The sequence below is a fragment of the Littorina saxatilis genome, linkage group LG14, assembly GCF_037325665.1.
Source record: "Littorina saxatilis isolate snail1 linkage group LG14, US_GU_Lsax_2.0, whole genome shotgun sequence".
NCBI lineage: Eukaryota > Metazoa > Mollusca > Gastropoda > Littorinimorpha > Littorinidae > Littorina > Littorina saxatilis.
In genome coordinates, this window is record NC_090258.1 from 27467500 (window position 1) to 27482499 (window position 15000).

Below are 15000 nucleotides of genomic sequence, written 5' to 3' on the forward strand. Positions count from 1 at the left end.
TTTAAGACCTAATTTTCTTAGATTTGTTTAGGTCTTAAAAGTGGGGTTCCACTGTGCAAGGTTGGCCATGTCGCTTCTAATTAGCACAGTTTTCACTGTCCTGGCTTTATGGCTCACTGCTTTGATGAGATGGACATTATGCTAGGCTGAGAAAAGATCACGAAGAAGAAAAGATCACGAAGAATAAAACACAGCAAGATGCAAATGTTTTGCTGACTCAGTACATCGTGTCTGTGCATGAATAGTGCTGTTGCGTCACTCGGATATATATCCCCCACTCACCTATATCCCCCACTTACCTATATCCCCCACTCACCTATATCCCCCACTTACCTATATCCCCCACTAACCGTAGGACATTGGAACCCCCCTTTTAAGACCTCCAAAAATCTGAGACAATCGGGTCTTCAAAAGGAGGGAGTTTTAAATCGGGGGTTCCACTGTACATTGAAAGAAGAGACAAGAAAGGTGAGGTAATGGACCAAACACAACATTCACAGGTACAGTGTTCTGTCTTCATGATCGATGTCTTTATACATCTTACCTTCATCATAGTCAACTTTATTTTAAAGTTGTCTGCAATTTTGACGTGCTTCAAGCATGATTTGAAAAATTATTCAAATGTCTTGTGTACTGTTCATGATTACAGTTAGTACCCTGTGACTTAATTAACACACCTGTCCTTCTCTTTCACCAGGTGAGGACAGCCCACCGCCTCCACCCCCTGACGTGGCTCAGAACGACCTGATGATGAGACTGGGACTGTTGCTAGGCGACCGGCTGGCACCAACAGACCGTCTCCATGGCGCTCAGCACCACCCCGGTGCTCCCCCACCAATCCCGCCAAGCACCGCCAACCAGACGGAACCAGGTTACACCGGTTTGCGGCAATCCCATCATCCCTCTACGCTGCCGCTTCACATGGCAAACCAGACGGATCAGACGTTCACCAGTGTGTCGTCTTTGTCCTCCAGTAACGACAACACGCCGGAAAAAGGATTGTCCGACACCAGCCCCATGTCTACACTCACTGGTAAATTAAAAGACCAAACAATACTGTACTCACGTGTTTGACGAAGACGATACCAATAACAAAGGGCGACGTTTCGACCACTGGGGTCTTCCTCAGGCACTAAACACAGAAAAAAGAAGACAGAACGAAAAGAAGATCTGCAGAGTAACGATTCACATTTAACGACTGACAAACCAAAACAAAAAGACAAGGGAGGCTTCTCCAGGCTACTCATTGGTAAAATCAATTGCTATATCTTATGGTTATATTTTTATCTGTGGAGTTTATATATAAACTGCGGTTAATTTTAGCTAAATGAAAATTCACCTCAGGCTGGTTAATTTTGATTTGATTTTACAGTAACACATGCTATGATGCAGTTTCGCTTTCCAATATTGTAATTTTGGTTGATCTATTGCAAGCCTGGGATGCTGGTCTCCTGTTTTCACTAAATGTAGTCTCAAGTTGAGTTCGACAGTGACTTGCTCCCGAGCACATCCGCCTGAAAAGCATTTCTCTATTATGAGCTTGTGTTTCATGTCTCTGTGAGGTTTAAGGCTACACCCAGTTTCCTGTTTTGTTTCACTCAGAATATTGAAGAAAACACTTATTAGAGGGGCAAAATCTAAACTCTTCTGCGTTCTTCTTGGATTTCTGATTATGATTAACATCTATCCTTACCATCCTGATGAAGTCAGAGACTCTGACAAAAATTTGATAAAGAATTTACCGAAACTAATTGCTGTTGTTGTTGGAACGTTTAATTATTGACAAAGCAGAACATGACATTCACAGATGTATGGACCCAGCGGTCTTTTAGTGCACAGACAAACACTAATTAGACAAAACTTATCTGACAAAATGTTGAGCCGCTTACAGGGAAGACACAAGCGAGGCAATAGATTGCCTCTGATTATATCAAGTTGTTTTTTTTTGTTTTTGTTTTTGGTTTTTTTTCAAGTTTTGATGTTTAACCAACATCTATATCCATTTTGCAGTGTCGTCAGGCAGTGAGCAGTACGGGATACCCAAACCCCCCTACCACCACCCCGGCCTGAACCCGGTCGGCAGTCGCGAAATGAGTTCGGACAGCATGGTCTCTCTGATGAGTACCAGTACATCACACAGCGTCAGTCCTCAGGCCACCACGCAGCGACCCCATTCCATCACTAGTGAGTGTCATCATGATGATGGTTTGTTAGAGAGAGTTAAGTTCAGATAGTTTGGTATTTTTGATAAGTGCAGGTACATCACAATAGTCCGCATATGTGGACTGGGTGGCCGAGTGGTAACGCACTTGCGCTCGGAAGCGAGAGGTTGCGAGTTCGACCCTGGGTCAGGGCGTTAGCAATTTTCTCCCCCCTTGTGCTAGTCTTTCGGATGAGACGAAAAACCGAGGTCCCTTCGTGTACACTACATTGGGGTGTGCACGTTAAAGATCCCACGATGGACAAAAGGGTCTTTCCTGGCAAAATTGTATGGGCATAGATAAAAATGTCCACCAAAATACCCGTGTGACTTGGAATAATAGGCCGTGAAAAGTAGGATATGCGCCAAAATGGCTGCAATCTGCTGGCCGATGTGAATGCGTGATGTATTGTGTAAAAAAATTCCATCTCACACGGCATAAATAAATCCCTGCGCCTTGAATATGTGCGTGATATAAATTGCATAAAAAAAAATAAAAAAAATTTTTTTTTTTTTTTAATTTAAAAAAAATTAAAAAAGATTAAAAAATCCCTGCGCTTAGAACTGTACCCACGGAATACGCGCGATATAAGCCTCATATTGATTCATTGATATGACTCATCACAGCAACTTCATACATGTGATGATGATGATGATAATGATAACTATGATAATGATGATGATGATGATGATGTCGTCGTCTCCCAAGGGATGTCACAAATCTCACTGATTTTATAACCAATTTTAGTTAATCCGATCTCCCAGGTCAACTTATGTGCAGACCTACTAGTGACTTATCCCCCTTCGTGTGTACACGCAAGCACAAATAAGACCAAGTGCGCACTGAAAAGATCCTGTAATCCATGTCAGAGTTTGGTGGTTTATAGAAACACGAAAATACCCAGCATGGCTCCCCCGAAATCAGCGTATGCTGCCTGAATGGCGGGGTAAAAACGGTCATACACGTAAAAATCCACTTGTGCTAAAAACATGAGTGAGCGTGGGAGTCTAAGCCCATGAACAAAGAAGAAGAAGAAGAAGTTGATGCTGCACAGTGGTAGTCATCTATCCCAGACACCTTGGAAGTGATTGGAAGTTCTATGGGTGTTTAATTGTGGTCTTTTGTTTGTTTTATGGGGTCTTTTTGTCTTTGAGAGGATTGAATGTGGAAATTGGTTGACCTTTGAAGACCAGCTGAAGTTGTTTGTTTGTTTTCTTAGGCCCAAAAAAAAAAAGGTCTGTTTACGGTAACATAGGCCCAAAAAATAGGGTCGGTAGGTCGGGATTTTTTTTTTTTTTTTTTTTTTTCCAAAAAACCATATTTTTATTTTTTTTTATTTTTTTATTTTTTTTTTTTTTTTTTTTCCCCAAATGCCAAAAAAAACCGCGAAAAAATAGGGTCGGTCGGGTTACCGTAAACAGACTATTTTTGTTTTTTGGCCTTAGCTAATCCTTCTCTTTTTTCTTTTTATTTGTAAAGGAGTGATGGCCATCCAGAGAAAGGCTCCCTTTTCTCCTCCACTTTTTATGCCAGTTGTTTTCAAAGGGAACGCCCTTAATCCTCCGCAGTAACTGGCATCCTCACATTGCCACATTTTCACTATTATTTTCCTCTTCTGTCTTTTCTTTTGCGGTCATGGTGGTTTTCAATTTTTGGTGTTTGTTATTTCCCCCTTTCAGCCTCCATGCCAGGTGCAATAGAAGAGTTGCCTCTCTTTGGCAAGCGACGGTCATCTTTACGCAGGTCTGCACGGGCAACCATCGCCACCGCTGATGGTAGAGGTGAGAGATACGTCAGACTAGCTTCATCCAGGTCTCTCCCTAAGTAGTATGATAGAGTTGGGTTGATTTGGTGGCTGTGATATTATTTGTTGTAGAAGTATGTAAAAGAGGTTGAAATAATTAGGTGATGGTTATGATTTATTGGTTTGTTTTGCTAGTTTTTGAATTTTTTTTATTTGCTCTTTAAAGGCACAGTGCAGCTCACAGCCTTTGTTTTGCGTTTTTGTTGCAGCTGAGTGCATTTACAGTTCAAAAATCCTCCTATGGTAGTAAAACAAACCCAAAACTACCCAACGACGACATCTGTGAAGCTCGACAGTTTCTTGTTCACGCGAGTGCATAAATTAACCTAGTTATTACGTGGTGTTTGGTCGGAGTTCGATTCAACTGAGTGATTCCGGCCTCCATTTTGTTTTACACAAACTCATGATGACATCTGACATAGTTTGCTAGTGACGTGTCTTTTTGTGCATGATGTGGTGATCCACCTGATCTAAATTTAGATCCCAAAATAGGCCAAGATCAGCCGGGTCCGAGTACGAAATTAATTTGTAAAAAAATCGCAGTTCTTGACTCTTTGGGTGCAAGTCAAGGAAACTTGGTAGTTCTTCTAACGGATAGCTGCCTGAGATATGACTAAAAGCCCCAGGGGCTCCGTGCACCTGGATTTGACAAGTTCAGTACCTTTAAGTAAAAGTACATGTACCAAATATTTTACATCGTTTACTGTGTTTTGAAAAGCTTTTCATCTCTGTTTTTTTAAATTTATTTTTCTACACGTAATCACCTGTATGTAGATGAGTTTTTTTAGGGTTTTTTTAGGTGTTTTTTTTAGTGCAATTTTGACCTTTCTGACATGTACTTATATCCGTATGCCTGTACTGTGTTTTTCAGTGCGCTTCACACCTATCCGGCCCCCACAGCTCCACCTCAAGCCCATCATTTTTGAAGTGCCGCACCCCGAGGGCCGCCCGCTCTTCATGGGACGCGAGTGGGTCTTTCGAGAGATGGAAATGGTGGGTGCAGTTTTCAGAGAAAATAAAGTGAAAATCTGTTACAAGTACAGGTCAAGGTAGCAGGAAATGTACATGTACAAAATTGGTTTGGGGTGGAGTCTGATATTTTGTGTCAGGCTAAGGGGTAGAAGCGATGGGGAAAGAGTGGTGACGGGAGGGGGCTGGGGAGGTGAACATTGCATTAAGTCTGGAATGGTTGTCGGGTAATGGAACTAGGGAAGAAAAGAATTTAAGTTGAAGAAACTGAATATTCAGTAGAAAGACTTTGCGAAGTCGACTTCGGCTCAATTAAGGACGGGCTTATCATGCATAGCTAATGTACCATCCAGAGATACATCACATGGTTACTAGGACGCTGTCTATTCCAGTGCAGTCTAAAAAGATTTTGAACAGATTTTAAAACCCAATTTCTGCCCCCTGAACATGCAGGTGCTGAATGGTGAAGGCTCTACCCGCTATCCCGGCGTGGTTCTTCTCGGCGGTGTCGGCAGCGGAAAGACAGCCATCATCGAACAACTCATCGCCTACAGCTGTTTCCAAGGCAACGCAATCCTCTCTTCCAATGCCGGCCACAACCACCCCAAACTGCCCGACACCCAGGGTGTCGCAAACGGGTTCAATTCCAGTCCAACCTCAACCCTCCACGGAAACCCCAACCGCCCAGGCGCTTCACCGAGAAAAACTTCGGTCGGAAGCACGAGCGTGGGGGGAGGAGGAGGAGGGGGGGTGGGAGGAAATCTTTCTGCTTCGGTGAGCAACCTGAGCTACGCATCGCTGGAGAATTTAGGGCGGCAGGTGGTGGGGTTCCACGTCTGTCAGGCGGATCACAACGTTACCTGCATGGTGCCGGACTTTGTGCACAGTGTGGGGGCGTACCTGTCACGTGCACCTCAGCTTCAGGCCTATCGGGATTTGTTGACGCAGGTGAGGAAGGGATGTGTGTGTGTGGGGGAGGGGGGGGAGCAGGAGTTGGAGAAAGAGAGAGATAGTGGATGTGTAGGAAATTGGGGTAAGAGTGTGTGTGTGTGTGTGTGTGTGTGTGTGTGTGTGTGTGTGTGTGTGTGAAAAGGAAAGGGAGATGAGAGAAAGACAGTGTGTGTCAGTGTCTTTTGTGCGTGGATGGGTGCATGTGTGCATGCTGTTCGAGATTTGAGTTTGGTTGGTTGCATTTATAATCATTTTTGGTGTAGATAAGTAGAAAATAGGGACAATGGGAGGTGTGTCGTCTCATTGGATGGGCCTCACATTGCAGGTACACCACTGTGCGTTATGATCTTGTCTTCCTGTCTGTCTTTTTACCTGGACAGAAAACTCACCTGTAGTATAATGCTTTGTGTTGCAGGATCCACAACTACAGCAGCTGTTGAGCATGAGGGAGTGTGTTCAGAATCCGTCCGTGGCATTGGTGCGAGGAATTCTCGAGCCCCTCAGGACGTTGAAAAACAGCGGAAAAATCCACTCCGACAGTTGCCTCATTCTCATTGACTCTCTGAACGAGGCTGAGTTCCACAAGCCAGACTATGGCGACACGATAGCCTCGTTTCTGGTGCGGCACGCCAGCAAGTTCCCGTCGTGGTTGAAACTGGTGGTGGGGTGTCAAAGTGTGCTGCAGGAAATCGTGCGACCTTTGCCCTTTCATCACGTGGTTATAGATCGCCACAGCAGCAGTGGTGGTAGTGGGGTGGGAGGTGGAAGCGAGGCTGTGATACGAGACATGCAGGAGTACATTCATCATCGCCTCAACTCCAGTCCTGCGCTGCGCAGCAACGTGGCGCTGCACGGCAAGTTCGACTCCGCTGCGCAGCAGAAATTCTGCTCTCACGTTCAGTCGCTGAGCAAAGGGTGCTTCCTGTATACCAAACTCGTGCTGGATCTTATCGAACACGGACACCTGGTGATGAAAAGCTCTAACTACAAAATCCTCCCCGTGAACGTGTCGGAAGTGTTCCTCCTCCATTTCAACATCAAGTTCTCCAGTGTTAGGGCATTCGAACGTATCTCCAACATTCTAGGCACGTGTTTAGCCGCTCTCTACCCCCTCTCCCTGGAAACCATCTTCATGACGGTGAACTCTGGATACACATCACGCTACATTGCGTGGGACGAGTTTTGCAATAGAATGGCAGTGCTGTCAGGGTTCCTGTACCGGCGCAGCGACGGCACCTACATGTTTTTCCACCCGGCTTTCAGGGAGTGGCTGATCCGCCGCGACGAAGCCGACACGCCAAAGTTTCTTTGTGATCTACGGTGAGTTGGAGGGGAAGGGGTTTTGACGAGTTTGCGATAAAGTTAAGAAACAAAAGAATTCTGTAGTTTGCGATAGACCTGAACATGTGAAATAAGTCTGGCGGGTTTGTAATGGTTGTGAAAGAGTGATTACCCTTGCTTTTGAGTGAAAAAAACAATCCACGGGCCAATCACTAGCGAGGGGTGTGTCTGAAAGACGTGGACAAGGAGCACGTGTGGATTATTTCACTTCCGGGACAACCTGTGTCTGGCCTGTCTGAAAACACCTCCGCGTGAGGGGTTTGGCTGCCAGTGCGGTGAAGATAAAGAGGGAACATTTTCTCTGCCCGCGCGGCAGCAAGCAGGATGTCTCTGAACTGATTTGTCTCACTAAAAGCAAGGGTATTCACTCATTCACAAACATTACAAACCCGGAAGAGTTATTTCTGAACATCGTTTATTGTTTGTAAATGGGGTTGGGAGTTGAATCGGATGCATCATTTTGTTTGTTGACCAGTTCGTGATCGTCTAGGTTTGAGGGCCTAGAACTCGGTCGGGTATAGCTAAGGTACTGGCAGTCGTTTTTGGCACAGCAGTAGAGCTAGACAGGGTTGACAGGAGATGCTGATTTTGATGGTAAAGTATGCATTTTAAAATAGTCCTCTGGCTGATTTTGTATTTTATTTTTTGATTGGCCAGCTTGTAAAATCAGTGTCAAACCAGCATGAAACGTACAGATTCATGCTTACAAAGTATTTTGACCTTCAAAGCTAGTCTGAGCCTTTAAAACGCTTTTAGTGGCGCGTAGAGCACCTCAAAAAGGGATCATCTTTGTGCTATGGAGTATTGTTCATTTGTTGCCTTGTCAATAAGAATGAGCACCACCCTAAGTTTTTGAGGGACAGCAGATTTTGTGAGTGACAGCTGAGTTTTTGTGAGTTTTGCTGGGACAGATGTAGAGCCATAGTCGAGTTTCTAGCTAGCTTGCATTTGATTTGTTACTCTGTGACTGTTTTATTTCATTTGTTACATTTAATTGTTACTGTGGCGTTTCATTTGTTACATTTAATTGTTACTGTGGCGTTTCATTTGTTACATTTATTTGTTACTGTGGCGTTTCATTTGTTACGCTGTTACTGTGGTTTTCATCTTGTGTTCATTCATTTATGTATCATCAGTTTGTGTACACTAGTACATGTATACATGTCTTTGTTCGCTTGTCAATCAAACTCGTTTCTCCGTTTTCACTGTTATTGTTTGTGTTTCGTGTATCATTTTAGGTGTTTCAATTTCTACTCATTTCTCCGTTTTCATGCACTGTTGCTGTTAGTGTTTGGTGGAACATCTCAGTTGTTTCTGTTCCATTTGTTGTGGACCTCAGCTCTCTTTCTGTTTTCTTTGGTTCATTTCCGCAAAGCAGCAGTGCCGAATTTGACTACAGGTGAGAACGGTGTTATCAGATTGTGTAAGCTTTAAACTTGGAATGGAATGTGGAACCAAAACTTGCTTTTCTCTTTGAGCGGAATGTTGCCAGACTTTTGGAGATTTGGAGGCTGCTGCATACTAAATTACTGGAACATTTATGGCAGGAAAAACTTGCATGGCTGCTGATTTTCTACTTCTGGTAGTTTTCATAATCTTTTGGCATAATGAGGACTGAATATTTTCATTTCTTTTAGTTATACTTTTGACTTTGCAAGCTTCTTAATCAAAGTATTAATTGCTTTATATTTTGGGATTTTGCTCATTTCTTTTGAAGAATAAAAGAAGCAGTAGAACTAAGTTGAAGAGCTCTGCATATTTTTCTATTATTCATTTAAACATTTCAGACACTTTGAGTATGAAGTATTTTAGTATGCAGTTTAGGTTTTATTGTGCATTTGTAGCCTTAGTTTGGCAACTTTTTTAAGACTTTATCCTTCATGCAGACAAACATTTTTGTTGTCAAGTTTTGACCCGTTTGTTTTTGTTCATTTCTAATGTTTATTGCTTTTTGTGTTATTTTTCCTCTGTTTATGAATTGAATAATTGTTTATTTGGGCTTCAAGTTTCTGTTTTTGCCTTTGTGAATGCAGCTTTGCTTGCTTTCTTGGTGATACAATAGTGGAACGACTTCAGAAAAATAAATAAGTATAGGTTCATTGCAACTGTAGACATGCAAGCGTACATTAACTCTGTCAATTTCAAATTCGTAGCAAAGTAACGTGTACCATTGCGAGTTTTCCAAAATTATAAATGCTTGAACCTAGCTTGCAAGAAGCGGGTAGAAACAAATATGTGTTCAAGAACTGGTAACATTGTGTATGTTTTGCAGGCGTTTCCGAGATCTGCAATATGGTTCTCTGCAGATTAGAGTAAATCTGTTTTCCCATATAGGTGAGCTAGGGCTTGATTGTCATCAACTGTCCTGTAATTAAAACTTAATCAGATGAAGCTGCCAGACTGAGAGGTCGCTTAATTAGGACAGAAAACATAAGAGAAAGCAAGGGTAATTTTACAATTCCAGATATATTATGGGATTGTTGTTTTTACTTTTAGAGGTAAAGTCTGAGGCATTATGACCAATTTTCCACCCTATTTTGTTAATGTTCTCCCATCCCGTCTTTGTTGTATCCACCCCTATCCTCCTTTGCACCCTCCTCCCCCTTGAAAACACAGCACAGTTATGACATGCAGTCACCTCAGAATGGTGTGTACCGCTGTATTGCTACCCCTCGTTTTCCATTCATTGATTAATGCAAAACTTTTCAGTTAAAGTCAGCCTTTTCTGTTTTTGTTTGAATGTTTCCCTATGATCTTTTTCACCTCAACCCCACTCCTGCCCACATTCCCCTGCCCACCCTACCTCTCACACACCCCCGTTTAAAAAAAAATTTTAAATTTAAATTAGTGCCTACAGGACATTCAAAGACTTTTGAGCAGAAATGTCCTATTTTCATTGCCTCTGCTTTTTAAGTACGTTACTTTTCTTGCGAGAGGGGTAGGTGGTTGGCTTTGTGGCTTGTAGTTGTTTATATTATGGTCAATTTATGGAACATTTGAAGTCAGATATTTAAGGTCCTCTTGCATGTTAGATCTATAGACACACCTTATACATTTCACTCTGACTTTTTCTTCTTTGTATATATTTAGTTTATTAAATAAGTGACTGCCCTTACTGAGAAAAAAAAAGTTTTACCGAGATCGCTACGACTTTTGTCCAAATATCCCCCGAAGGCGGAGTATGGCTGCCTAAATGGCAGGGTAAAAACAGCCATACACGTAAAAACCCACTCGTGCAGAAAACACGAATGTATACGTGGGAGTTTCAGCCCATGAACGAAGAAGAAGTCCACATATATTTCAAGGTTTGTGACAGCATCGATGAGAGCTGTTATTGAATCACACTAAAATTCACCCCCAGGGAGAAGCAGACATGAAGCGGATGCGGACCAGTTGTTTCCCCTTATTAAGCAGAGTACTCTCCCATTTCAACAATTAACTCATTGTCTCCCAGGTACGGATATAGCTGTACTCACTCATATGGCTCTATCTGACCAGGTCCAGACATATCCGCTCAGACTGTTGGCTTCAGTGGCTTCCTGTAACGTCCATCTAACACCTGCATTCCAGCGTGTTGATACACAGTTACTACAATTATGAGTGACCTGCTGCAGCACAGCTGGTCTCATATTGTACTACGTTGCAAGCCCCTGGAGCAAATTTTTGATTAGTGCTTTTGTGAACAAGAAACAATTGACAAGTGGCTCTATCCCATCTCCCCCCTTTCCCCGTCGCGATATCCCGTCGTCGTGGTTGAAAACGACGTTAAACACCAAATAAAGAAAAGAAAGAAAAGAAAGACAGCTGGTCTCGGCTAAAAAAAACTTGGTCAACATAGGTGGGGTAGAAAGTGTTAAGTTCTTGTGTGGCCCAGAAACACCCCTCAAAAATCGATGTACATGTCATAACTATCCTCCATGTTGTGTTTTATAATTAATGTATTCATTTGTATTGTAATTTTCAGCTGAAAAAAGCTTGTATTTTTAACATTATTTTATCTTGTTTTCTCGTTGATGTTTTGAAAAGTTTGTTAATTGTTGTGCACTGTGGCCCTTTTCTCACAAGTTATGTTTATGTTGTGAAGTTTCAACCCCAAAACATAATTTAAAAAATGGTATGAACATGTGAATTAATTAAGCTGCTTTTGTTTCTGCCTTAAATTGTGTCTTATGTTCAATCTTACTTTGAAAATTTGTTTCTTCTTTTACTTAAAACGCTGTAGGTAACTTGTATACAAGCAGATTGAATTTGCGCGTAAGGAATGTGTATTCTGTTGGGCAAGACCGGCATGTCTGGCCGGAGATGGTGCGTCGAATTGTCACTTGTGTGCCTTTATAAGGGCACACATACTCCTTCTTCCGTACACATGTAGTTCGGTTACCATCACAGATCTCAGGCTAGGCTTAGACATGGGATAAGACCTGGATCCTTCCACTTGGTCACATACCAGCAATGAACAGCCTGGTTGCGCAGTATTTGCCCGGTGGAAATTTGTTGGATGAAATAATTTGTTAAATATGCAACCAGTGGCTTTATGAGAAATTAATTAATCACAACAAAAATCTTTACCAAGGCTGTTCATTTTTTATATGTGACCAAGTGGAGGGATGGTCTTATCCCAATGTCAAAGTCTGGTCACATCTGAGATGGTGCGCCCAACTGTTTTTACGAGAGCAACTGTGCCTAGTCTAAATCTGAAAAGATCTCGTAACGTTTCCTGTATTAAAACAAACTCTGGTTTCACGCATCAGCATCATTTCACACAGACATTAATCATTCTGACTCTTCTTCCACAGACTGGGACACGCCCTGATGGCTTTTCGCCTGTCGCGGGTGAGCGCACCCCTGCCTGCGGACAAGACGATGGAACTAGGTCACCACATCCTCAAGGCGCACATCTACAAGAGCATGGGGCGGCAGCGAGGCTACTCGTCTCGCGACATGCAGGCCTACTGGATGTGTCTCAGCTCACACAGTCTGTCACAGGCCTTGGTCACGCACCGCAACGTCTTCTCTCCCAATGTCAAGGTCAGTGGGTTGTCAAGGTCACTGAAATGTCTTTCTTTCTCAATGTCACGGTCAGTAAGTTGTCAAGGTCACTGAAATGGCTTCTCTCCCAATGTCAAGGTCAGTGGGTTGTCAAGGTCACTGAAATGTGTTCTTTCCCAAGGTTAGTGTGTTAAATTATGGATAGTGTCTGTGACATAAGTTTGCAGGTGTTCACAGTCAAGGGGTCCTTTACTCCCACATTATGATATGACTGTTCTGTTCCTAAAACCTATTCTAGTAACTGCACTCTTGAAGATGACACTCCATATCGGCATATGATCTGAACGCATATACTGCTCTTGTAGTTTTCTTCGTCTGTCAGACTCAGTTACAGTTGTTTGCTATAACTGTATGTACTTCAGTATAGACATAGAAAACTTCATCATCTCGGAGAATGTTTGCTTTTCCACTTAGACGTGGTCACATAGAGAGCAAGTACGTACTTTGATCAATGAAACAAATGCTTCAAGCATGTTTAGAGTACGTCAGATAAAAAAAAAACCAGTACTTGGCCATTCATCTGCAGTTAAAATACAAGTCCAAAATCCATTTGCATGCATTTAAGAATTCAGTAAATTTACTTTGCATTTCTCTTATGTATGTTTCCGTGGTTACAGGTGAGTCGTCTGATACTGCTCGCGGGAGGCAACCCCAACGTGCGGACCGAGTTCTACAACAACTCTCCCCTCTTGTGCGTGGCGGCCAGGGAGGGTTTCTCCGACATGGTGGCTCTCCTCTTGGAGTTCGGGGCCGATGTCAATGCGACCTCTGACACTGGCATGTCACCGCTTTGCTATGCAGCCACCTCGGGTCACCGCGAGGTCATGCGCATGTTATGTGTGCGAAACTCTAGGGTGAGAATTCTTTGGACGATTCTTTTCTATTTTCATCTGCATCTTTTTCAGTGTGACATACGTTTTCAGGTTTTATTGTGGTTTGATACTGAAAGTTCCAACAATCTGTGTTATCTTCGATGTCTGGTCCAGTTTAGATGTAGAGGTTACATGCCGAGTCTCAGTGATTATTAAAAATAATGGTCGAAGTTAGCGGATCATGAAAAATGCAAGCTTCAGCGAGCTGTTTCATGACCGCGAACTGAGACCATTATTTTTAATAATCACTGAGACGAGGTGTGTAACCTCTTTATTCCCCCTTTCTTCAGTTATTCAAAGAAAACAGGAGTTTTTGTGCGAAAGTTTGATCGAATCCGAATCACTCAACCAGTCAACCTGCGCAGGCGATCGATTAATGCGCGGTTGTATAGTTCCGTGCAAATCATTCCATTCTGTTAACACTTCTTGTCAGTTTCCCTGTTTTAGACTAAAATCAAGTACACAGATAAGCTGTTATTCTGCTGTGGCGGTAAAGGCAGATATTGTGTGTTCTGTTTATGTTTTAGTATCGCTAAAGATAATGTTCTTTCGTCAAATGGGACTAGCAGACGAACTTTTGCACCCGTGTTCCAACGTTAATTACTGTATGAAGTTCAATTTTTTGGGGAAAATAGTGTATGAAACCGCTTTATGTTGTTTAAATTGATGAGATGTGTTCATTTGGTTGCGTGTGATCTGTTTATAAAATGAAATATTGTTGAAAACTGACCGTCGGATTGCAGTCAGTGTTGTCGAAGAAACTGCGTTAAAAGAAGGGGAACTACTCTTGTCGGCAAGAGTATGAGTTACTTGCCTTGGGAATTTGCTTGTGATGAACGGTGTGTGCACGGCAGATCTAGATTCAGAAAACAACCTAACTCATGGATTTTATATGGAGATTCATGTGTTCAGGCCTGTAGTTGTTAATTTAAATGCGGTATGTTTGTATTGTTTGCTCCAGAGATGTATATTTCGTACGTATAGAGCGTTCGGAACTTTTCAGTCGCAAAAGTAGTACCGAAACAGAACAGCTTCTCAACCCATTGCACTATCGAGGATTCAGGCTGTTGCTGGCTCGTTATTTGTTTGGTTGCTGGGTCATTATCGAAAAATAACTAGCTCTACAAGTTTACAGAGGTAAAGAAGCAGAGGGGGGAATAATGCTAAATACGTGTCAGCCTGATCGAGCTTTTCCCTCTCTTTTCTTCTCATTATTATTCCAACAATATTTAAGCAACTTTCAAACTTTTTTATTTTATCTTTTGTATTTTTCTCATTACATTTCTGAATGTAACATTTTCAAAGTATAAAATCCCACAGCAGCAGTTTGAACAATAATTAAGAGTATGCAAAACTGATTCCTTTTAGAAACTGGAACTTTTCCCCTAGTGGATATATATAGGCAGGTTTCACAATCTTCAATCACAGACTTCCTTTTTTTTCAACAAAATCAATCTTGACAGAGATCTTTGAAATAGTGTTTTTATTAAAGCCTTACATCCTCCTGGATGGAATCAAGACAAAAACTTGTATGGAGACGCATTCTTGTCGACATAATGTGATAGCTTGTTACAGTACTCTATCAAACAAAGGGATAGACGTAAACAGAATTGGGTAACGATTTATTCAAAGAATATTGTCCAGAGGCTTTAATAAATTAAGCAATAACAATGCAAGCAAAATATCATTTCCGAGCTCAGTGAAAAAAGCAGCAAATAAGGACTAATTATGGGAATTCCGTTCTTCTGAACTGCTATTTCGCTGTGATGCACGTCATGAGCATACCTTCAAAAGTAACAATGTTAATTGCACT

The 15000-nt window shown here is 42.2% G+C and overlaps 1 protein-coding gene across 1 annotated transcript in view; it reads left to right on the forward strand.

Moving 5' to 3' along the window:
• Positions 1-15000, forward strand: part of LOC138947466 (protein TANC1-like) — a gene marked incomplete at its 5' end in the record, with an annotated part of 32797 nt that overhangs the window by 4371 nt on the left and 13426 nt on the right. The window contains 10 exon segments of the mRNA XM_070318948.1: positions 698-1033; positions 2011-2184; positions 3881-3982; positions 4877-4998; positions 5428-5645; positions 5736-5922; positions 6341-7245; positions 8645-8665; positions 12063-12294; positions 12933-13169. Coding sequence (XP_070175049.1) covers positions 698-1033; positions 2011-2184; positions 3881-3982; positions 4877-4998; positions 5428-5645; positions 5736-5922; positions 6341-7245; positions 8645-8665; positions 12063-12294; positions 12933-13169 — 2534 coding nt within the window.